Genomic DNA, 24733 nt, shown 5'->3' with positions numbered 1-24733 from the left:
TGTTCTTAATACAATCAGTGACAGAATAACTTTCCTTTTTGTGCATAGTTAGTGATCAAACTGTCAACTTAAATGCAGATGAAATGACTCAAAATTGATTCATAAAGTATTTGTCAGAGTAATGAAAAGTCAAATACTACATTTGAGTTGTGTTCCCTGTAAAATGGCAGAGCAGTAAGAAATCACTGAATCCATTTGTCAGCAAGCATTTATTAAGTGCTCACTATGTGCCTGGTACTGTGCTAAGTTCTGGAAATAGGAATAAAGACAAAAACAAAGTCCCAACATTCTTCAACCTATCTTCATTCTTCTCCAGGCTTGCCCTGCTGATTCATCTCCACAGAGCTTTGTCTACTGTTCCCTAGAAAAGTCTTCACCCTGGAAGTTCACCCCTGGACTAATGGGCTACTTCAAGTGTGTGATGGCAAGCCAAGTAGGATCTTTTGCTGTTTTTATTTTAGCATAATCAAGTGCCTTTGATTGAATCTTGCCTTTATCAACCAAAAGTCTTTACCAGGAGTAAAGTACACAAACCAGAGTTTCTTTAACCAGAAACAGTATATGCATTTGTATTGTTAATTATTTTAATGTGATTAAAGATCTTTCCCACCCATTCATGTGTCTGCCCATTAAGTGGAGTCTGGAAGTGGAAGATCTGTAGGAAGGCCCACATGAATCATAACGAGGCACTGGTTCTCAAAGGTTGTGATGCCCTCTGGCTCTAAAAATTGTATAAATACTCTGGGGATGAGGTTCTACTTTGAGGCTTACTGACTGGAAGTGTTTGTTTGGTCAGATGAAACTCTGGGAAGCCATTAAGGAGCCCCTCCAGCTTTGAAAACTCAGATGTTGGTGCTTCCCTCTCTGGTAACTATGATCAGACAGGGGGACCTGTCTGTTGATTTGTCACATATATATTGATTATGGTCTGTCTGTTGACGTCAGACACTTGGAAGCGTATCGGCTGACCTTTGATTTCTCTCTATTTTCTCTGAAGTTCAGGGTGATGACTTTTTCAAGCACATGAATGATACATGTGCTTGATTAAAGTACTGTTGACCCCTCAAGAACTGCCTTTTCTATTATAAATGCAGATTTAAGAACCTGTGATAGCAGGTCCCCCCGTGTGTAACCCAGTAACAGTATGTTACTGTTAGAAAGCATGCTTCACCCTTGGAGCTACTCCCTCTGGTTAGCTGGTTCTTTCCAAAACCCGCACTTTGAGGAGGAGGCCCAGACTAACTGTATCTCCATTCCTCTCCAGGGTGCGTTGCTGACTCCTCTCCAAAGGACTTCCCAAGCCAGGTACTTTCACCCCCCTCCTCCAATAAGGACTGTCTTTCTTTCTGTTTGTATTTATTCCCAGCACTTGGTAGAGTCCCTGGCTTAATAAATGCTTGTCACTTTGTTGACTAACATCCTAATGGGTAAGGCATCATGAAAAGAATATATGTAGAAGATATATTAATCAATCAATATTTACTAGCCTACTACGGGCTGAGTGTTACGGATATAAAAAGTCAGAAAACAGTTCTTCCGTTCAAGGTTCTCACAACCTAAAGGGAAGAGACAATACACAAACAAATATATGCAAACAAGTTATAGATAGGGTAAATAGGAAATAATTTTAAAAGGTAAGGAATTAGAATTAAGAGGGGTTGGAGAAGGCTTCTGGTAGAAAGTTAAGATTTTAGCTGGGACTAAAAGGAAGTCAAGGAGGTCAGCAGTCAGAGAAGAGAAGAGTGTTCCACACATGGGGGAAAGTCAAAGAATACGCCCAGTGCTGAGAGATTTGTCTTGTTCACGCAACAGACAGAAGGCCAGTGTTAATGAATCAAAGAGCATGTGTCAGGGAGAATATATAAGAAGACTGAAAAGGTAGGAGGGGGCTAGGTTATAAAGGGCTTTGACCGCTAAACAGAAGATTTTGTATTTGATCCTGGAGGTGACAGGAAGCCACTAGAGTTTATTAAGTAGGGAAGTGGGAAGTGGGGGTGGGAGTACTGGGATGAGAGTGACATAGTCAGACCTGTACTTTATAGGAAAATAACTTTAGTGGCTAAATGGAGGATAGACTGATGTAGGGAGAGGTTTCAGGCAGGCAGAACTACTAGCAGGTTATTAAAGTAATCAAGACCTGAGGTGATACAGGCCTTCAACTAGAGTGATGGCAGTGTCAGAGGAGAGAAAGAGGCATGTTAGACACATGATGCAAAGATGAAACTGACTGATCTTGACAGGACACTGGATACTGGGGATAAAAGAGAGTGAGAAGTCCTTGCAAGCTTGAGGGTCTGGGAGGATACTGTGATGTTCTCTACAATAATAGGGAAAGTAAGCAAGGGGAAAGGTTTAGAGGGAGAGATAATGAGTTGTTTTGGACATGTGGGGAACTGGACATTCCTTTCAAGATTTCTGAAAGGCAGATGGAGATGTGAGGAAGATCGGTAGAGAGCTTTGGACAGGATGGGTAGATTTAAGAATAGCCAGCATATAGATGATAATTAAATCCACACAAGGTGATGAGATCACCAAGTTCTAGGAGGGGAGCGGCAGGGAGAGGAGGAGAGGAAAGAAGAGAAGAGGGGAGGAGAGGAGAGGAGGGGGAAGGGAAAGGAAGAGAAGGGGAAGAGGGGAAAGGGGAGGAGGAGAGCAGAGGATAAGACCCATTGGGATGGAGGATTCAACACAAAAGACTTAGAGGGGACAGTGAAGATAGGTAGGAGGAACCAGGGGTGAGTGGTGTCCTGAAAACTTAGAAAAGAGTATCAAGGAAGAGGATGATCAATAGTGTCAAAGACTACAGAGAGGTGAAAGAGAATGAGGGTTGAGAAAAAGTCATGGTATTTGGCAACTAAGAGATCACTGGTAACTTTAGAGAGGGTAGCTGCAGTGGAAAAATAATGTCAGAAGCCAGACTATAAGGGGTTTAGAAGACAGTAAGTGGAGGCTATTATAGACAGACTTTACAAGAAGTTTAGCCATGATGGGTAGAAGAGATATAAGACAAAAGTAGCAGGGGCAGAATGATCAGGTGAGGGTTTATTCAGGATAGGGGAGACATAGGCATGTTTGTAGGCAGCAGGAAAAGAGTCAGTAGAGAGGGAGAGAGACTGAAAATAAATGAGAGAGTGAGGATGACAGAGGGGGCAATCTGTTGGAGAAGATGGGAAGGAATAGGATCACTTTAGAAAGTAGAGGAGTTGCCTTGGTAAGGAGAAAGGCCATTTCATCATGTAAGACTGGTGTTTAAAGTATAATCTGTGTCATTTCTTCTGTCCCTATCCCATTTTTTCACAATCAATACCTTGTGTGAATAGGTCAAGTTAGAATTATTTTAATGGCACACCATATCTTTTTCTCATTTTAGTTCTTTCTTCTAGCTCTGCATTAATTTTTATCTTTGTTCTAACAAGTAAATTATCTGAAAAGGCATAAACAGCTGACTTCCTAATCTCTCTTCCATCAGAAATGAATCATTTCATATCTGTTAAAATACAATCAATTCGATCTTTTGTGATGCTATTTGATGTTATCCAGCACCTACTAATTCTTCTCTTAAATAAAATATTCATGATTTACAGGTGTGAGGTTTCTATGCTGCCTACAAGTCTGGCTTCTTTCAATCCTCATTCCAGATCCATATTTTCGAACATATTTTTTGTCATCCATACCTAATCCCATTCTTGAATCTGAGGCACTGAGTAGTATATTAAAAGCTGATTTAATCTGGACAGTCTCATCAATTTCTTCATAGACTTTGTCTAATTACTGTCCAATTATGTTGCTCTTTTTGCAAATACTTATCATGAACATCTCTGTGTGACCCCTGGCAAGCTACTTAACCCTATTTGACTCAGTTCCTCATCTGGAAAACGAGCTGGAAAAAGAAATGGCAAACCACTCTAAACATCTTTGCCAAGAAAACCTCAAATGAGGTCATGAAGAGTCACACACAACAGAAATGACTAAACAACAAATCATGAATTCTGTGATATGGAATGACCAACTATCTCATAAATTAATTCCTTTTGCCTTTTGACAAAAATTAAAGTCAATACTGGTAGCAACTTTCTTTGCCTCTCTCCGGGGAGAAACCCATAAGCCATTTTTCAACTTTGCTACAAATTTCCTCCTGCCTTCTGGTTTTGTTTAAGATTTTCTGTCAAGACTAATAAAATACAATTCCTCTGATACTATGTATATTTGCTGGTCACTGGACTTACATTTATAGTAGCAACAACCAAGTTAATGTTTCTGGATGGTTTAAAAATAGTGGGATTCTTATCACTGTCTACACTGATGTTCATGAGCTTTAAAAAAAAATAAGCTGATAATTGTATCTCAACTAATAAATTTATTTTGTAATCTTATATATTTTACTTTGTGCATTACCCCTTTAGGTGCCTGACACTATCACTGCAGAACAGCACCAAGGATCATTTTGTATAATTTTTATTTTAGTAATTGCCATGGTCAAAGATTTGTCACCACACAGCCAATCTACTGGTGATAAACCTTTGTGTACTTAGCTAGTGTGGTCCTCAGAAAGTACACTCAGTTTCTTGCTAAGACTGTCCCTGAAGCATTTTCAATATGGTATTGGAGTAAAAAGCCTGTACTCTACTGAAAAGCCTTTGAGAACTTAAGAGTCATCTCTCCATGCTATAATAAGGCTTTGGAACAGAACTTTCTGGAGGGATCCGAATCCTAGTCTTTATGACTGTGGTTCTTAGTGCGTTATTCAGTATGCCAATATCTTTACTTAAAATGGAAAACATAGTATGGCTTAACAGATAGAGAACTAGACCCCAAGACAAGAAGAACTGAATTCTAATCCTTTCTATGACACTTAGTAACTGAGGATAACCATGGTCAATCTACTTCAGTTTCCTGTGCCTTGGTTTCCTCATTTGTAAAACAGGAATTGTAATCCCTACCTCAAAGACCATGAGGTTCACATGGATCAATAGATAGAAAGCATTCAGCAAACATTAAAGCCATATAGAAACAGAAGTTTTAACATATCAGTAGAAAGAAAAAGAGAACAATGCCAAGGAGTAGTAACCAAACTAGGGAGTGGGATGGGAAGGAGGGAATCAACTACTATCTGAATAAGGAGGTCAAAATAACTGATTTGAAAGACAAATGGGACAAAAAGAAAAGTGAAAATACTAGGTTAAATGAAATCCCAAATGATGTTAAAGGAATAAAATTGCTAGATGTTGTACGTGAGGATTCCATTAAAGAAAATTTTCTAGAGTGACCAATGATAGAAAAGGAGTAGAAAGAAATCTTCTAGCAGTAAGGAGAAATTCTGACTATTACTCACAAAGAATATAATTAAGAGGTCATCAAGAACTTCGGAGATTTCAGTTGAATTATGCCCCATCCCCCAGCTACACAAAGTAGAAAACAAAAATAAAAGGGATATATTAAAAAATGTAAAATACCCAAATTATTACAATTATAATCCAAAAATTCATAACATATGAGAGTGTTAACCTACCAAGTCACAAGATTTGTTTCCAAATGCTTTTTACAGAAATAAAAGACAACTATAGAAAGAGTAATTTTTATGATTAGACCACACCAATGATAAAAATAGTGCTATTAATTAAAATATTTATATTTCCTGTTATATAACAAAAGTTAGACAAGTTAACTTATTGAACTAGACAAAGTAACAACAAAATATCTGAAAGAACAAAAGGAATTATCAATGGAAAAAATGAGTAAAAAACAAGGAACAATAGGACCTTAGCACTACCAGATCAAAAACTATGATATGAAGAAAGCATTAATCATTAAAGACTATTTGGTACTGGTTAGAGAAAGAGAAAAGTTTATCAACAGAACAAACCAGATAAGTAAGGAAACCATTATCAATCAAACACTACTCAATGTTCAATAAAACACATCTTTTCTTTTTGGGGGAGAAGGGGGCTGAGAGAAGACTATTATGCCAGAACTTATGGGCAATCCCAGGAAGTAGTTAGTCAGAAAAGTGGTTGAAATCAGTATCTTTCACCATAAACCACAAAACCTATGTATAAATTAAAAAAAAAAAAAAAAGAATGGAAGTAATGTTTCCAAAAATGGCTATATGGAAAGTTCTCAACCAGACAAGGAATAGTGATAATCATGAAAGAAGAAAAAAGGTCATTTTTATCTTATAAAACATTTTTAGACAAACTATCAATACAGGTAGAATAGAAAAACTACTGACTAGGCAAAAAAAAATCTTTGCAACAAATACTATAAAAGTCTAATATCCAAAATACAAGGAAAATTGAAAAAGTTATCAAATGGTATTTCACAATGGATAAGGGATCAAAGAATAATCTTCCAAAAAAGAAATGTAAACTGCCCACAACAATAAGAAAAAATGTTGCAAATAACATACTTTTAAAAAAGCAAATTAAAATAAATTTGAGGTTGTGCTTCATGACTATCAAATTACCATCAAAGAAGTTAAAATATGGAAGTAGTCAATGATAGAGGGACTGAAGGAAAGCAGGCACACTGCAAAATGACTGAAGTGCTCCAGAAACCATCATTAATAAAGCGAGTAGAAGCAAGGTGGCTCAGTGGATAGAGGGCCAGGCCTGGAATCAGTGAGACCTAACTTCAACTTTGGCCTCAGACACTTACCAGCTGTGTGACCCTGGGCAAGTCACTTAACTCTGTTGCCTCAGTTTCCATACCTGTAAAATGAACTAGAGAAGAAAATGGCAAACTACTCTAGTATCTGTCAAGAAAACCCCAAATGGGGTCTTGAAAAGTTGGACCCAAATGAAAAACAATAAAAATCACTAAACCATTCATATTATTTTAATCAGAATTATCACAACAACTTTCAAGGCGGTCAAAAACAAAAAATCTGGTCATTTATATATCAAAATATTCATAGCAATACTTTTTGTGGCAGCAAAAAGTACTAGAAACAAAGTGGATGCCAATTAATTGGCAAATATCTTAATTACTATATACAAATATAATAGATTATTACATCATATAAATGAGGAACGTGAAGAATTCAGAAAAAATCTGGGAAGATTTGTATTACCTGAAAATGTAGAACTAAGAGAATAATATAAAAATAACCCCAATAATGTAAGTAAAAATAACACCAAAAATTAAAATTCCGACTGATACAGTGACCAACTTTTGTTCCAACAGAAGCTATTATTATTTCCATTTTACAAATGAGGAAACTGAAGTAAACAAAAGGCAAGTGCCTTGTTCAGTGTAACACAGTAAGTGTCTGAGGTCAAACTGAAGTCACACCTTTATGCTTCCAAGCCCATCCTTCTATTCACTGTTCTACCTAGCTGCCTAGATGATGTAAAAAAAATTAAAAGGATCAATAAGCCATTAAAAAAGAAAATTCTATGCAACTTTAAAGTATTACATACAATACCTGATTTTTTGTTTAGTAATGTCACATATGGATATTCTTGTGGCTTATATTCACTAGTGATGTAGGAGAGTGGAATATGCCACAGATGGCTATAAAGGGAAAAAAATTATTAAAGAATTATTACTTTATTTTTAAACTGGCTACATAACAGAACAGTTTTCTGAAGGAGTCAATTATATTTTTAAAGTTTTATTTCATCAAACTACAATATTCTACAAACATGTCTGATTTATGCATTACATTCAAAAAATTCCTCAATCTGGCAAATAGAAATGTTATAAAACTCAAACAGAAGTATATTTTGCTAAGTGAAAAACCTGAATACAAAAAACCTTCTTCTTAAACATGACCTTCCCCTTTTCTAACCTGCACTTAAAATCTTAAAAATTCTATTTTTAAGGGAAAAAAGAAAGTATATTCTCACGCTTGAGACTTACATTGACAAATGATCTATACCAGTGTTTTCCCAACTCAAAACTATTTTAGGGTAGGAAAATATCCAATTCTCTATCACAGAATAGTCTTTCTTCTATATCCTAGGCTTAGAAGTTCTGGAGATGTGTATGTGTAGAAATAGGTGAAAAAAAAGGGTTAGGGGGAAGTGGAAGATTCAGGGTGCAGAGAGAAAGAAGTAGGAATAAAGGAAAAAATCAGGCTTTAAAGTTTATAGGTTTTAAGAAATTAAGATTTATGGAAGTAAAATTTATAAAAACTAATAAAAATTTCCCATGGACCAGAATTTGGGAACTAGGAACCCACTGTATCTTTGTCTAGAAATATATCTGACTTTATCCCTAAACTGCAATTGCAAACCAATTGCAGACAGCTCTTGCTTTATGTTAAGTGGACAGTTCCACAGACCATACTTAAAGTAACTTTTAGGTAATTTTCCAGAGGACCTGGGGAAGGAAGGGAAGGAGGCAGGCAGGCAGGGGTCCATACCCATGGAGGGAAAGAGCTGGCACACAGTTCAAGGACATGTAGAGGCCAGGGACAGAGAAGTGAGACCAGGAGAAGAAACACCATGGACAGGCCTGGCCGGAACCAGGAGGAAGGACACATGGGAGATAGACATATGAGGGCTGGACATGGATACAAACAGGAGATGGCAGGTGATACATGGGGGCTGAGGACAGACATGCAGTAGCCGAGCCTAGATGGGCAAAAGACAGACACACGGGGACAGATACACATGGTAGAGGGGGACAAAGATCCCCCTTCTTGGGGCTGGAGGTCTCCAGCTTTGAGAGTGCATTCTTCTGCTTTCATTTGGAGGTTGTTTTTTTTTTTTCTGTCTTTTTTTATTTTGTGAGGGAGAGTTGGAGCTGAGAGCACCAAGGGGCAGGAGCAAAGAGTAAGAGCAGAGTGAAGTTAATATCCCTGTTTTCTTAGAATGCTTTCTTTAAATAATTCTTTACATGAAGCCAAATTTGCACAATGAGAAAGCATATAAAGCGAGAACTGTCTGTAATTCTTTACTGTAGCCCAAGTGACATCTGCCAAGAATATTAGTAAAATATTCCATTATTATTATTATATTATCTATTTATGCAATACACTTATTTACTATGTTTTCTGGGGAAAAAAATCATTAAATTGAAAATGTAGAACCGGAAAATGCCATCTAGTCCAATGTCTTAATTTTATAGACGAGGAAACTGAAGACCAGAGAAGTTAAGTCACTAGTCCATGGATACACAGGCAATACATAAGAGGGGCAGAATGACAACTGAGTTCAAAATCAGTTCACTTTCTACTGTACCAGTGTGAGGTTGGGTCTCCATTAAGTAAACATGAAGAAAACCCTATGATGGGATCAAAACATAAAACAAAATGTAAATAACCTTGAATCCAAAGGATGAATTCCAGAATTTGTAGTACTTAGAAGGAATCTCTCTTGCTGTACTAAAATTTGCTTTCCTTTTCTTTGAACAGTCACTAAAGGAAATCCTGGCTGCAGGGTCCAAGTTTTCATCATTGTTTTTACATTCAGATTTTCTTTTGTGATCTGCAAAATAAAAACAACTTCACTCAGGAGAAAAGACAACTTTGCAAATAAATTTATTATGGCTTAATTTGTCAACTTTCCTCTCTGCCTGAGGACATCAGATAAAGACCACCTTTGGCTCAGTCTTAATGGAAAGCCAGTAGCATAAATTTACAGAGCTAAACCATCAGGATATTAATCAACTGAAGAACTTCGTCAGAAATAATGAAGAAAAAGTCTGAAAATAAGGAGAGGAACTAAATGATAATCTAGTTTAGAAGGCTGTGATACACATACACACATATACACGTGTGTATATAATATCACATACAAAAAGTTACATGGTAAAAGAGATAAATGAAATACAACACATTTTTATGAAATAAACATTTTTACACCTTGGAAAAATGTGCTTCTTCCTCCCCTCCCCTCAAGAAAGTAGTATTTTAACTATTCATACTATTTTGTGAGATTTTTGGTTTGCACTTATATGGTAACTAAGGATCTGGAATGGAAAGCTTTTCCTAACTTCTTACTACTTTCAGTTAAATGAAATACCTAGAATAAAAGCCTCTAGAACACTTACCTCATTAAAACTATCCCAAAGGTCATCGCTTTGAATAGATGCATAACTGTAATTATGTAAATAAAGTATGATGCAATGCTGAAACACCTCTTCTTTCAGAAAACTTTTCAGCATTAACAAAAGAGATGCTCCCTTTAAAAAAAATTAAAATAAGTGAACAGACAGAACGAATGAACTTTCATAGTTTACAGATTTGGTTCAGGATATAAATGTTCTTAACAAGTTTTTCTTACTCCAAATTGCAGAAGCTTGATTTTATTTGTACATTTACTCATATTTCAATAATATGGATCACATAGAAGTGATACAGACAGTGAAAGTTTCACATAATATGATTCTATTTTAATACAGAGATTAGTATGACTCCCCAATGGCAAAATCAAAAATAAGTTCCTGTATTACTAACTTTGCTGCATGCACTCATTTAAATTCAGGAATTACTTTATGAAATTAAAATTGCTTTGAAAATTATTTAAAGCTTCAGAAAGTAGTTTTCTATTCTCTCCTATTCTCCCAAAAGCACTTTTTTCTAACTGCAATGATATCCATTAGGGGAACTCAAGGATTTGCTTTTACTAATTCACTAGACTTATTAAAAGTCTAGGAAAGAGACAGTAGACCTAGTGGGGCAAGTCTGGAGTCTCTGCTACTGGGGAGGCTGAGCCTGGTGGATGGCTTGGGTTTGGGAGTTCTGAGCTACAATAAGTAGGGTTAACACACTAAGTCCAGACCAGTATCATGAGGGCCATCAGGATCACGAAGAAGGATGAAAATTACACAGGTGAGAAAGATGCAGCAGGTTAAAGCTTCCATGTTGATCATGATTGGGCCTATGAGTGGCCCCAAATTGGGCAAGATAAAGAGACCTGGTACCCAGTCCAGAAAAATTCTTATTGATATTTTAAAAGGAAAAGAGTACCAGTGGAAAAACCTGGGAACTCATCTTGTCATTTTCCCCATTTGAATTCAGTTGTACTTCACAAAAGATACTACCTGTGTTATCAGAAGAGAATCTTCAAGCAGGCTGGTACATCTTTTGGTTTATGTCTACTGTATAAAAGCTGGCATATACACAAAATGGCAATATGGAAATTAGGTAGACCCATTAAATTTTCATGCCTGATTTTCTAAATATTTTTCTAGTATATGTGGATTTTACCCTTCATAACACAGTAAGGTAGCCAATACCCTCTCTGATAATATTTTGCCTATTTAAGCATTCTATACAGTCTATACCTAAGTAGTATAACTAAACCAATAAGGAAATACTTTTAAAAGTACATCTAGATACTCATTACACCATAAATGATCCTAATCAAAAATTTCATCTGATATTTCAGAAAATTAAATGATTAAAATCTTACATAAGACAAGCATTTTCTTGCCTAAAAATGGCACTGTCTTTTGTTTAATATTTAACTATTTTTATGATACTGTAAGATGTTACATTTAATCATTAAGTAGGTATTCATAATAGGAAACTTCTTCAATTTTATTATTTCAGTTAAATTTTAAAAAATTGGAACAAAGGTTTCCAGGTTGCCACCTTGTACAAATTAATTTGTGGCTTCAAAATTCATTATATGAAACAGCTCAATTATGTGCAATAAAGTCAAAGGCCTTGCTACCCAGTTTTTGTGGTCGTTTATATACATATTTTATTTCCTAAAAATGTATAGATGTATATTTGTTTTGTTTCATCACAATTTTATCACTACAGCGAAAAAAAAGCAGAATGTGTTCTAAAGAACATTTTCCCACACTGGACTTTCTTTTCCTCATTCAAACAATACTGGCTAATAATCCAGTATCCCACTTTTCTCCAAGTCCATGGGAAGCACACACCTTGGCTCCATTTCCATTTCAGTTAACCCTAAGGGCAGGATCCAAACATCCCAGGGACCATATGTTTCATTTCAATAAAGAAGGGGGAAATCGAACTCTTCTTGAGAGATGGAAGAGAGGATAAATTACAGAAACAAAGACTTCGTAGTTACAGGATCCCTTGCGGCAAAGGTTAGATTTATGTAGATTATCCACGTCTAAAATGACAAATACTCATTCTCTGTCCCAATAGGTAACATAAGCTGGTATCAAGTCTCTTTTTAAGCAGGGTCATTAAGTGCTTTACAAAATTATAGTAATTACTGTATTAGAGGGAAAAGACCAATATTAAATGTAAGACCTTCATAGAACCCTGACAGAAAACAGACTGAGTATAACCTAGAGAACCTCAATGTTTTAAAATGAAGTTGTTTTTTTTTAAAGCCACAGTCTGAATTAATGTCAATTTAAATTAAGTCCTCATCAACATAATTATAAACCACTCTTTATACAAATAAAGTCAGATTAATTCTTTGTGGATAGGCAAGACCAATATAATAAAAACGACCATTTTACCTAACCTATTTATTCAATGCCATTCCAGTAAAAGAAAAAATAATAACAAAATTCATTTGAAAGAGCAAAGGGTCAAGAATTTTTAAAAAACTACTGAAAAAAATGTAAAGGAAGGAGATTAGATAGTACCAGATCTGAAGCTGTATTATAAAGAAGTAAATACAAAACTATCTGGTACTGATAAAGAAATAGAGGGGTAGATCAGTGGAACAGAGTATACATACAATACACAGTAGTAAAGGATTATAGTAGCCTTGTGCCTGAGAAATGTAAAGATTTAAGTTCTGGGGATAAGAATTCATTATTTGGTAAAAATTGTTGGGAAAGCAGGAAAGCAATTTGGGCAGAAATTGGCCCTAGACAAATATCTTAAACCATATACCAAGATAAGGTCAAAAGGGATACATGACCTAGATATAAAAGGATATATCACAAGAAAATTAGAAAAACATAGAACATATTACTTATCAGAATCACGAATAGGCAAACAATTAATAAATAAACGAGAGAAAGTGCATTGTGAGGTGTAAAATCAATAATTTTGATTATATTAGATTAAAAAGTTCTTGTACAAATAAATCCAATGTTAGATTAGAAGGAAATCAGAAAATTGGGGGAAAAATTTCACAGACGGTCTCTAAGATAAGGAAGTCATTTCTCAAATATATAAAGAATTTGTCAAATTTATAAGAATATGAGTCATTCCCCAATTAAATAAATAATCAAAGGATATGAAGAGACAGTTTTTTGATGAAGAAATCAAAACTACATATAGTCACATGAAAAAATGCTCTAAATCACTACTAATGAGAGAAATGCAAATTAATATAACTTCAAGTTATCATCTTATACCTATCAGATTGGTTAAAGTGATAGATACCCCTCAATTGGATAATGGCTAAACTAGTTGTGGTATATAATCATGATGGAATACTACTACACTATAAGAAAAACTGATGAACTGGTTGAATTTACAAAAACATGGAAATACTTGGACCTATGAAGGAAGATACTATCCACTTCCAGAGAAAGAACTTATATATCCATCTCTAAAGAAAGAACTTAGAAGTATGTACAATGTAATTTTACATATATGTACAATGTAATTTTACATACATGTATGTAAATGTATACACACACACATATATACATGCATACACATACATGTGTGTGCATGTGTTCAGTGGTAGCCTTCTTTAGGGCAGGGTGGAGAAGAAGTGAGAAAAAGAAAGTGCACAGCAGAGAATAAAAGAAAACTTGGAAGGAAGCACAGAAAAGGTGGGCAGCTTTGAAAATAATGTGTAGCACTTATTACACAATTGTTCTTTTTAAAAAGTAAATAATCTGAAATCAAATTTATAGTTTTATGCTGAGTCCTCTCTTGGGTACATGGAAACTTTTTTTTTTCTAGTTTTGTATTTAAGTTTGAATTTAAAAATTAAAAAAAAAAAAATAAACTAGGTCCTCCCCAGTACCCAGAACCCTCTCAGATGGCAGTTGACCATCTCATATTCCCAGAAACAACTCTTCAAAGGTTTCTTCATGCTCTTCTCGCCTCTTTGTTTTTAATTTGGGAAAATGCTCTCACTTTTTAATCTACTGAGATAAAGTACATATTTGCCCCACACTTCAAGTTTCCAAATGTATTAAGTTCCTTAATCTTTCCTCCCTTCTGTCTCTAAATGTATCTCGATCTACATTTATTCTTTCTTCCTTTTATATTCTGAGTAGTGACAAGGCAAATTCTTTCATCTTTACCCTGGACCACATCACCCCCTCCACCACCTCTGTGACCCTTTCTTACCTTACTCCTTTAATTATTCCTTATTATGTTCAGAATCTTCAGTCTCTAATTTCTACCTTTTCATTGCTTTTGTGCCTCTACTTTCAAATGGGCACAGGTTTCCTCTATCTCGAAAACATCTTTGTTTATTGTCTGCTCCTTCTAATAACCATCCCACTTATTTTCCCTATTGTGTGCATAACAGATACTGAGAAGGCAGAAATGACCAGACTTGGAAATAGATTGGCTACTTGGGGTTACTGTAAGGAGTTGAGCATACAAGACTGTAAAATAGGAAGTGGTTGAGAGGATGATGGTACCCTCTACAGTAATAGGGAAATTTAGGATAAGAGTGTGTTTGAGTGGGAGAATAATCAATTCTGTTTTGGACATGATGAGTTTGATAAGTCTCTGTGACACAGTTTGAAATTTCCAAAGGAAGCTGCTGATGAAGGACTGGAAGTGAGGAAAGAGACCAGGACTTGATATACAGATTTGGAGTCATCAACATAAAAGAACCGAGTCCACAGGAACTGATGACATCACTGAGAGTGTAATGAGAAATGAGAAGAGAGACCAGTCTTTGGGTAGACTGACAGTTAGTTGGTGTGACAAAGATGATGAATCAGCAAAAGGAGACTGAGAAAGAGTGAATGGGTGAGTAGAAAGAGAACTAAAAGGGAAAAGTTTCCTAAAAGCCCAGAGAGGAAAGAGTATCCTTGAAGAAAGAGTAGTCAATAGTGTTAAATGAAGCAGAAATCAAGGAAGATGAAGATGAAGGGAGTAGCCATTAAATCAGGAGGCTAAGAGATCACTGATAATTCTGGAAGGAGCAATTTCAATTGAGTTATAAAGTTGGAAGCCATTTTGAAGGGATAAAAAAGAGAATGACAAGAGGAGAAACTGAGGTACCAAATAAAGATGGTTTTTCAAAAACGTTGAGCTGAGAAAAGCAAGAGGTTATAGGAAGGCAGTTAGAGGGGTTAGAATATTGAAAACTTGAAAATGTTAGCAGGAAATAGGTGAAGAACTGGTAGAGATGAGAAAGGAAAGTTTCATAGTAGGAGTTTATCTGCTCAAGAAGGTAGGGACAGATAGGAAGAAAGGGACACAAGGCTGGCCTTCGAAGGATCACCTCTTCATCAGAGTCTGAGGTAAAGAAGGAAATGGGAGATCATGTCATGGAGGTATGAGATTAGGAGGAGAGAAAAGAGGGAGTTCCTAAGGAATAGCCTAGATGTTTTTAATAGAAATCGAGATGAAGGCTTCTACTGAGGGGAAGGGGAAAGGAGTGCAGTTGAGAGGAATGAGAAAAGAAGGCTTGAAAGAGGCCCTGGGGAGAGTAAGATAAAGAATCAATTAGGCAATAATAAAGGGCTGCCTTGCTAAAAAGGGGCCCAAGTTGAAATTAGATAACCTAAATTTCTGGCAGACCCAGTCAGCTTGGCTTCAGGACTTTCTCTAGTCCCACTTAGCAGCATCTTGAAGAGTGTGGAGAAAGTGAGTGATGGAAATAATCTGGGGCTGGGGTCTGTCAAGGAGTAAGTAACAACAGGATAAGGAAGGATTTAGAGTTAGAGTGCATTTTTAGGGATAGGGTTTAGAATCACTAACCCTAACCGATTCTATCTGGTCTGAGGAGTAGGAAGCGTTGAACTGGTTCACTAAGTATAAAAATGGAGAATGTCGTAAGGGCCAGGATGATGATCTGGCAAAATACTAAGAGCTGGAGAGACTGCAAGATAAGTTTGACAGGAGGGAGGTATAGGGAAGCAGAGGGTAATGATACGCTATGATCAGACAAAGAAACCTGAGTTCTTCGGTAATGGAAGCAGAGCACTTAAGGGTGATAGTATGATCAGTCCTCTGCTTATAGATGAGATGGAGTGAAAGAACAGGTCATGGGAGCTGAGCAGACTGAAGAACTGAGAAGTTAGGGTATTTAAAAGAACAGTCATATGCTGAAGTCTCCTGGTATGAAGACAAGACTTGAGATGGAGAGGAATACTGTGAATTCGGCTCTGAACTCACAGAAAAGGGTCAACATATAACAGTTGCCAGGATCTGGATTGCATAATGAATCTGGATAGTGTGAACCTCAAAGGAGGAATAGTTACTGAGCAACGGAAGGAGAGGGAAAAACCTGGAAGTGGCAGTAAGGGGCAAGGGATATTGTGATTCTCACACTTGGACTAGTGAGTCAGGAGGTATGAGACTATTATCTGTTTAACTATGTCCGACTCTTTGTGACCCTATTTGGGATTTTCTTGGCAAAGATACTGGAGTGGTTTGCCATTTTCTTCTCCAGCTCATTTTAGAGACCAGGAAAGTGAAGCAAACAGGGTTAAGTGACTTGCCCAGGCTCATACAGCTAGTAAGTGTCTGAGGCTGGACTTGAACTCAGGAAGATGAGTCTTTCCAGCTCCTTGTGCAGCACTGTATTCACTGTGTCACCAAGTATAAGAAAGGAAGGCTTAAGATGAGGTGACATCTGTCATCTCTTCTTCAGTAGTCTGGGATTCAGTATCAATGTGGATGGTGGGGAAGTTTACTCACCATTTAAGAATGAGTATGAACAGAGGAACGGTGGTTAGGAGGAGCTCCGCTGATGAAAGCAGGTGGGAAGGATACTGGAAGTGGAAGTTGTGATTTTGGCAACAGGAAGAAACTAGTAAGAGACATAACGGGACACAGACCTTCAGGCATGGCCATATTTTGCCTGATTATGTTTATTTGTTACAAGGGAAGGCTTTACTGGTGGGGAAGAGAGGGTAACAAAAGCGGCGGGGAAGAGGGGAGGGAAGAGGGGTAGTGATTCCCCTTCCTTAAAAAAAAAAAGCATCAATGAAACATTTCTTTAAAATTCACAGAATTTCAGACAGAGATAAAGAAAAGCAGGGTAGTTCTGGAACTACTGTGTTTGAATGTATTACATATATTTTAAAAACAGCTGAATGGAATGGGTTTGACGTTTGTCATATATTCAGAACAAAATTTAAAATCCTTTTTAAAAAAAATCTAACCCAGAAAACCTCTACTGACCTTCCTAATTCTGTCAATAGTACCATCATTTTTTCCAGTCATTCAAGAACAAAATTTTGGCTCTTCCTTCACTCTCATTTCCAATTTCTCATCAGTCACCCAGTCATTCTGAATTTGTATACAGATGTTCTGGTTCATATCTAATCTCTTCCAATTCTTTAACTTAAAAAGTAAAGACGCTAAAAGACACGTGACTCCCTCCACTCCCTTATAGAGGTGAGGGGGTTTAATAAATGTAACACTGCCTAATTCAGGTTTTTTCTGATGTACTGATTTTGCTGATTCTTTTTTCTTTTTCCCATTTTAAAAAATTCTTTGTTATTACAAATGTTTCTCTGAGAGGAAGAGGTTGTTTCTTTTCATGCAAAACATTTTTATATTAACAATGTTGCAAACACATACCAAAAAAAAAGACAAGAAAAAATAAAGAAAGTTTAAAAAGTATGCTTTGCTCTATACTCAAATGCTGTCAGTTCCTTCTCTGGAGGTAGGTAGTTTTGTTTTCATCATAAGTCTTTCAGAATTGTCTTGGATCACTGCATTGATCAGAAGAGCTAAGTCAATCATAGTTGATCACTGTACAATATTGCTGTTTCTGTGTACAATGTTCTCCTGGTTCTGCTCACGTCGCTTTGTATCAGTTCACATAAGTTTTTTCAAGCTTTTCTATCCTGCTCATAATTTCTTAAAGCACAATAGTATGCCATCACAATCATATACTACAACTTGTTCAGAAATTCCCTAAATGATGGGTATCCCCTCAATTTCTAGTCCTTTGCCACTACAAAGAACTGCTATAAATATTTTTGTACATAGAGGTCCTTTTTCTTTGATGTCTTTGGGATACAGATCTAGTAGTGGTATTGCTGGGTTAAAGGGTATGCACAATTTTATAGCCCTTTGGACATATTCCAAATTGCTCTCTAGTGTGATTGGATCAGTTCGCAACTCTACCAACTGTGCATTAGTGTCCCAATTTTTCCACATCTCCTCCAACATTTGTCATTTCCCTTTTCTGTCATATCAGCCAATCTGATAGGTGTGGGGTGGTACCTCAGAGTTATTTTAATTTGCATTTCTGTAATCCATAGTGATTTAAAGCATTTTTTCTTATGACTATAGATAGCTTTGATTTCTTCTTCTGAAAACCACTTGTTCATATCCTTTGACCATTTGTCAACTGGAAAAGAAGTAAAGGAATTAAGAAGACTGTCTTGCTTCAGTGAGAGGTCAGATGAGGTTAGACTGCAAACTTGTAGGGCACCCAGTTATCACGGTCATGTGACTTCCTCTAGTACTATTCAGCAGCATGTGATTAGGAACACAGAGGGAAGACTTCAGGAATAGGAATAATTCAGGGTATGGACTTGGCAAGCAATGATCAGTTACAAAACAGGGAGTTTGAGTATGGAGGGGAGTGAATACTGAACTAATTAATATAATCTTGAAACAAATGAACACACGCACACACACATATGGTTTGCTTAATTTGTAACATGAAGTAACTTGCTTGCAAACACAAAAATCAGTTAGAACTCAACTCTGAGCAGTTTTTACTAGATCAGTACCTTAAAATATGAAAGCGAATCAAACATTTCTTCAATTTGCTCTGAAGACTGAACAGAAGATGAGGTTGGATGAGATGAATTCAGAGAATCCTTCTTCATGGTTTTAAAACGAGCATTCAAGAAATCCTCATACTAGAAAAAAACAAAAGACTAATAAATTATAAGGAATCACAAGGGAAGAGTTAAGTATAGACAAAGATACTTTCCAATTTAAGCATAGTTCACAATGGGAATGAAAGATGTTTGAGCTTTTCTCTTTTCCCTGATTCACCAGTAAAGGTAATTCTGCTGATCAAAATTATCATAGTGACTTGCTTTATCTACCTATCTACTCCTAATCTCTTTTTTTTTTTTTTTGAATATTATAACTACCAAACTGGGGTGGGGGAAGCAATTTTTGTAGATAAAATTCTTCCGTAAACCAAGTGAAGTTCAAGGCACAGAAGTTTCTTACAGAAACATGCCAATTACTGCAACATTACTGCACCTCAGACCTGACAAAATAGTCCATTATGTTCCCAGAACTCTGGCTACTTCCTTCTGCTTTTCCAATAAACAAAAACCTAGTTGTTTATACTGAAATGAAATAGGATCGTAGGAACATAAATGTAAAGCTAACAACGTTCTTAGATATCATTAAGTTAAAATGCTGTCAGACCTAGAGAAAGTAACTTGTTCTAAAAACATACAGGTAATGGTACAGTCAAAGTTTGAACTCAGACAAAAAGAAACAAAGATGAAAAATAATAAAGTAAAAGAAATAAAAAAAATGAAATCAGAAACATAGAAATAAAAGCAGACATGGAAAAAGATCAAACTTTGAAATGTCCATTTAGACATGTCAGTCAGAAAATTCATATCATATAACTGAGTAGAATTAAAAATTCTTTATAAAGAACTTGGCTGGTAGTACTCTTTACCCATCATCTACTGGCTTCCAGGTTACTTTTCCCATGACTTCTATAGCTGGCTGATGATTTTTCTCACTACCTATTCCTTTGCCAACATCCTCAGGCCCTTCAAAATTCATGCTTTCAACACCTCTAACAAGATGGTTACAAAATTGCTTGGCACACCCTGGAATTTAACATCTTTCAGAATTGCTCCTCTAAGATCTAGACTCTGAAATTCTAGTCATGAATAACAATTCTTGTTTTTCCCACATCTCTCTAAATTAACTCTCTACCCTTATTATAGCCTCCCTTCCTGTGACCTGTTCTTATTTTATCCTACTTAGGATAGAAGTCAGTCTATCCTACTTAGACTTCACTTGTCTTTTTGCCCAACTTTAAGAATGTAGGAATCCCCTATCAAGTTTCTGTAGCTCTTGCCTTAGAATTTATCACTAAGGTATGGCCCTCACATCCAACCTTTCTTCATGCCTGACTTACAAATTCATTCATTCCTAGAAAGCTTACATCAACTTTTTTACTTTGGCTTCAGGCTGGTGAGCAACCCTGAATGAATCATGAAATTGCAAATTCTCACAGATCTGCAAGATGTTAACTTCACCAGACCCCTGAGTGCTGTCTGATAATCCTTTAGCTCCACCTGATCTGCTTCTTCCTCTCTCCATAGCACCTATTCAATTTGTTCTTCTCTTTCCTTGCCTCAAACCCTCCAACTTCCCTAAGGACAATGACACCATGTAAAGTGAGGTCCTTCAGCTCTCTTCTTCTATCCCCTCAAAATTTCCAAGCATCACCTCCCACTCTGGACTTTTCGCTCCTATCTCTGAAGAGGTCCTGCTCTACCTACCATCCCATCCCACCAAATCCTCCCTTTGTGCCCATGGCCTGTGCTCCTATTTCCCCACCTCTTCCAGAACCTAGCCCCAGCAGTCCTTCTCTCTCTCCCCTATCTAGGACATTTCCACCTCCACTGGTTCATTCCGACCTGTTACAAACATGCACAGATACTTCCTAATCCTAAAATGCCTTCTCTTGGCCATCTAAGTCTGTACAAATGCTGTCCCATCTTCATTTTCTCTTCCCCTTTACTGTTAAGCTTCTTGGAAAAAGTTTTAAACCCAAGGCTCCTACTTCCTCACTCTCCTCTCAACAACCTCTTGCAATCTTGCTTCTGCTCCACTACTCTAATGAAACTGCTTTTTCAAAAGTCAATGACTTCATTATCCCCGAACTAAGCAATCTATGGTTTGCTTAGGGATAGACTCCTGAGGGACACCCATGATTAGTGAGTATGGCATGAATGAAGATCTAGATAAGTATGAGGAGAATCAGGAGAAAGTGTGTCCAGAAAAACCTAAAGGGACAGAGTATTAAGGACAAAGGCTTAAGTGAAAGTGACAAAGGCTGCGGAGAAGTAACAAAGGAGAATTACTAAGAAAAGGCCATTAGATGTGGCAACTTAAGAGATCACTGGTTGCCTTAGAGAAAGCAGTTTCAACTGAATGATGAGGCCAGAAGCCAGCCTATGGGGAGATAAGAGAATAAGAGGAGAAAAAGTGAAGACACCTATTGTATATGATCTTCTCAAGAAATTTAACTACAGAAGGCAAAAGAGATATGGATAATAGATAAGAGTTTTGGGGGATTTTTTGAGAATAGAGGAAGAACATGCGCATGTTTACACACAGCAGGAAGACAGTCTGTAGACAGGGAGAGATTGAAAATAAATGACAGAGTAGGGATGACAAAGGGGGCAAAACCCAGAGGTGGGGTGGAATGGGATTGCTTGTGCAGGTAGAGGGGTTGGACATGATAAGGGGAAGGACCACCTTATCATGTGAACAAGTGAAGGAGGAAAAATTGGTAGAAGATATCTGAGTGATAGGAGACGAGGAAAAGGAGAGAAGAGGAGGTTATGGCCTCAAAGGTCTTAGGTTTGTTTTTTTAAAATAAAATATGAGGTAAGATTTTCAGTTAAGAGGGTGGGAAGCAGGAATTATAGGAGGTTTGAAGAAGGATTAAAAATGTCTCGAAGAGCCAATGTGGTGAGATAATGTGTTTTTTAGGGAGGTGCCAAAAGATTATCTAGCAGTCCTGAGGGCCCAGTTGAGGTTATATAATATAAATTTAGACCCAAGCAAAATGGTTAGGGGACTTTCTTCTTGGTAGAAGCAAATGCATTAGATGGTAGGAATGATCTAAGATTGATTCTTGGCAGAGTATGATCAATGATATGGTAAGGGGTCAAGAAGCTCAAGGAGAGTATAGAGTTGAACTGGTTTATCAAAGAATCAAGATTAAGAAAGGAAAAGCATAGAGGTAGAGCAGGAGTGGAGGCCTGGGAGAGAACTCAGGGATTAAGGGAATGAAGGTCACAATATGGAGTAAGCTGAGGAACTGGGAGGTGAAAATGCTAAAGAGAATATCAACACTTATGCTGAAGTCCCCCAGAATGAGGACGGGAGCTGAGTAGACCTACTAATTCTATTTCAACAGCACCTTCCATCCCCCTTTTAGCCACTAGTCTAATAGAAGTCTTTACTACCATCTGCCTATTGCACTATCTTTCCTTCCCCAGTCTTCTTGCTTCTATTCTCTCTGTACTCCAATCCATCTTTTATACTGTTGCCAGAATAAACTTTTAGAATCTGACCTTTTGCCTGTAGCCTGCAAAAAAACTAATCTGTCTGTCCTCAAACCTCCAGTTTAGAAATGGGCTCTTCCATATCTAAGCCCCTCGCTAGCTACCCATATTTCCACTCAAGGTGTTTCCCTTGAGTCTCATTTATTCAGCTGCTGAGGAAAAATGGAGCGATACAATGTCATTAATTTATCATGTGTTCACATTTGTATCTGCAAAGGTCCTATCCTTTTTAGATTCAAAAACATAAAAGGAATAATGGAGGGGCAAAAGTCACCCAAAATATATATTCAGTAGGTTCTATTTAGAATTGTGGTGATTCTGTCCTGTAAATTCAACAAACATTTCTTGAACACTTCCCTCTCATAGCAACTGTGTACTAGTATTGCCAGACGCCATGAAAGATAAAACAGATAAGTAAGACCGTCCCTGAAGCCCACACTTAAGTCCAAAGGCTGAACTGTAGAGAATGTGGCTTCAAGAGACAAGCCAAAATAGATCACCAAGGAAGGAAAGAGGGCAAACTGATTCTTACTGGTAAAACCAAAGATACTGCCACCATGGGCCAAAAACCTGAAAAGGTACTTTGAAGGTTCAGATAATGAAGAGGTTCATCTCAATGAAAGTCAGGGCAGGGGCTAGGAGAGAAGGCAAGAAGAACTTAAAACTAGAACAAAATACCAAACTGGAATATTCTACTTCCATATGCTTTTAAAAATCAGCATATGTTTTAAAATATTACCTGGAGTTCAGAAAGCTGGTTGTTAAATTTAATTTTCAAATATTGTAAAAAATGATACAGAAACTTATTTCATTATTCTCTTAAGAGAATAATGTTCTTGTTATAAGAATTTAAAGAGAAAAAAACCCCTTAAAACAAGACATATTCTATGTGAAATAAGTCACCATCTATGCTTTCTTTGGAGTACATTTTCATAGTATCTTAGTCAATAATCCTTCAGAAAGATTTGAGATAAAATTATAAAGGTGAGCCATATAAAAAATAGGTATATTTCATTCTACTGAAGTTGAACAATGTTTTTCAAAATGTGACCTAAGAGGGGACACTAAGCTACAACATGTGGTTTGTACCTAGTGAGGTCAATCATTTAGGAAGAGCACTATACCTACCTACTTACCTACCTACCACTATAATACTACTATATTTTGTTGCTGTTGTTCAGTTGTATCCGACTCTATGAGACACCATGGATGGTGTCCAAGAGTTTTTTTTTTAGCAGTCATTTTCCATGTTTCCATTTCCGTCTGTGTGTGTCCCCATTTTAAAGATGAACTTGAGGCAAATAAGGGTTAAGTGACTTGCCCAGGGTCACACAGCTAATAAGTGTCTGAGGCTGGATTTGAACTGTACATATATCCACTATGATAATAATAGGCATGCCATATTTTATGTTCAAATTTACCTCTTCTATTCTCTTAATGTTTTTCCTCTCATACACACACACGCATGCATATGCACGTACACACACACATACTCTCTATCTTTTCCAAAAATAATTTTTTTTTAAAAAAAAGCCTTTCAAATTTTATTTAACTAAATTCCCCAAACAATTGGAGGAACTGAATGATAGGTTTTATACCTAGAAAAAACTACAGAAATTACTTTAAACCCCTCAGTTTCAGGTGAGGAAACTAAAGCCTAAAGAGGCAAAACAATTTGTCCTGGGTTATAGACAGCAAGAAATGTTGGAAAAAACTATAAAGCTATTTACTGCTGTATACCTATGACAAAATTTAAAAATACATAACATAAATGAATATATCATTACCACACTGTATTATATATGCACGCTAGCAATAGTTTATTGCAATAAAAAGCTGAAACACAAAATCAAAATTTACCATTTTGAACTTGAACCTAAAGATACACAATCTGTCAGCAACTAACAAGTATCAAAAATTATTTGAGTCCCCCAAATGATTTGGATATATGGTACAGACACAACAGATTTAACATAAAATCTCTATTAAGCCCAAGAAGAGTAGTACTTACACTTGATAACTCTGTGAAATTCTTGCTCAAGGAGAAATACTCCATGAAAGTAGCAAATCCTTCATTTAGCCAAAGATCATTCCACCAATGCATAGTTACCAAGTTGCCAAACCACTAAGAGGAAAAAACAGAGGACAAACAAAGAACTGATTGGCAAAATATATGTGTTCTCAGAAAATTTCTAAGAATTTGCAAAAAGGGGAACATTTCTGATATCTAATTAGATTATTTGTTACAAAGAAAGATTAGTAGGGGTGGAGAGAGTATATTCTGATGCTTTAAAAAAAGGAAATACTATAGATAAATATCAATAGGTAGGGTGGGGAGAAGAATGAAACTGAATAAAGAAAAGTGGTAAAGACTTAGAGGGAGTAAATA

At 36.6% G+C, this 24733-nt stretch overlaps 1 protein-coding gene across 2 annotated transcripts in view; it reads right to left on the bottom strand.

Moving 5' to 3' along the window:
- Positions 1 to 24733, bottom strand: part of LNPEP (leucyl and cystinyl aminopeptidase) — a 130087-nt gene that overhangs the window by 25455 nt on the left and 79899 nt on the right. For both annotated transcript variants that reach the window (XM_072597345.1, XM_072597346.1), the window contains exons 7-11: positions 24356 to 24469; positions 18790 to 18921; positions 9997 to 10128; positions 9268 to 9431; positions 7424 to 7512 (exon numbers count right to left, since the gene is read on the bottom strand). In XM_072597345.1, the coding sequence (XP_072453446.1) occupies positions 7424 to 7512; positions 9268 to 9431; positions 9997 to 10128; positions 18790 to 18921; positions 24356 to 24469 (631 nt within the window). The remainder of the gene's footprint in view (positions 1 to 7423; positions 7513 to 9267; positions 9432 to 9996; positions 10129 to 18789; positions 18922 to 24355; positions 24470 to 24733) is intronic.

Source organism: Notamacropus eugenii, chromosome 3 (genome assembly GCF_028372415.1).
Source record: "Notamacropus eugenii isolate mMacEug1 chromosome 3, mMacEug1.pri_v2, whole genome shotgun sequence".
NCBI lineage: Eukaryota > Metazoa > Chordata > Mammalia > Diprotodontia > Macropodidae > Notamacropus > Notamacropus eugenii.
Note: the sequence above shows the minus strand (reverse complement) of the source record. Positions and strands in the feature narration are given on the sequence as shown.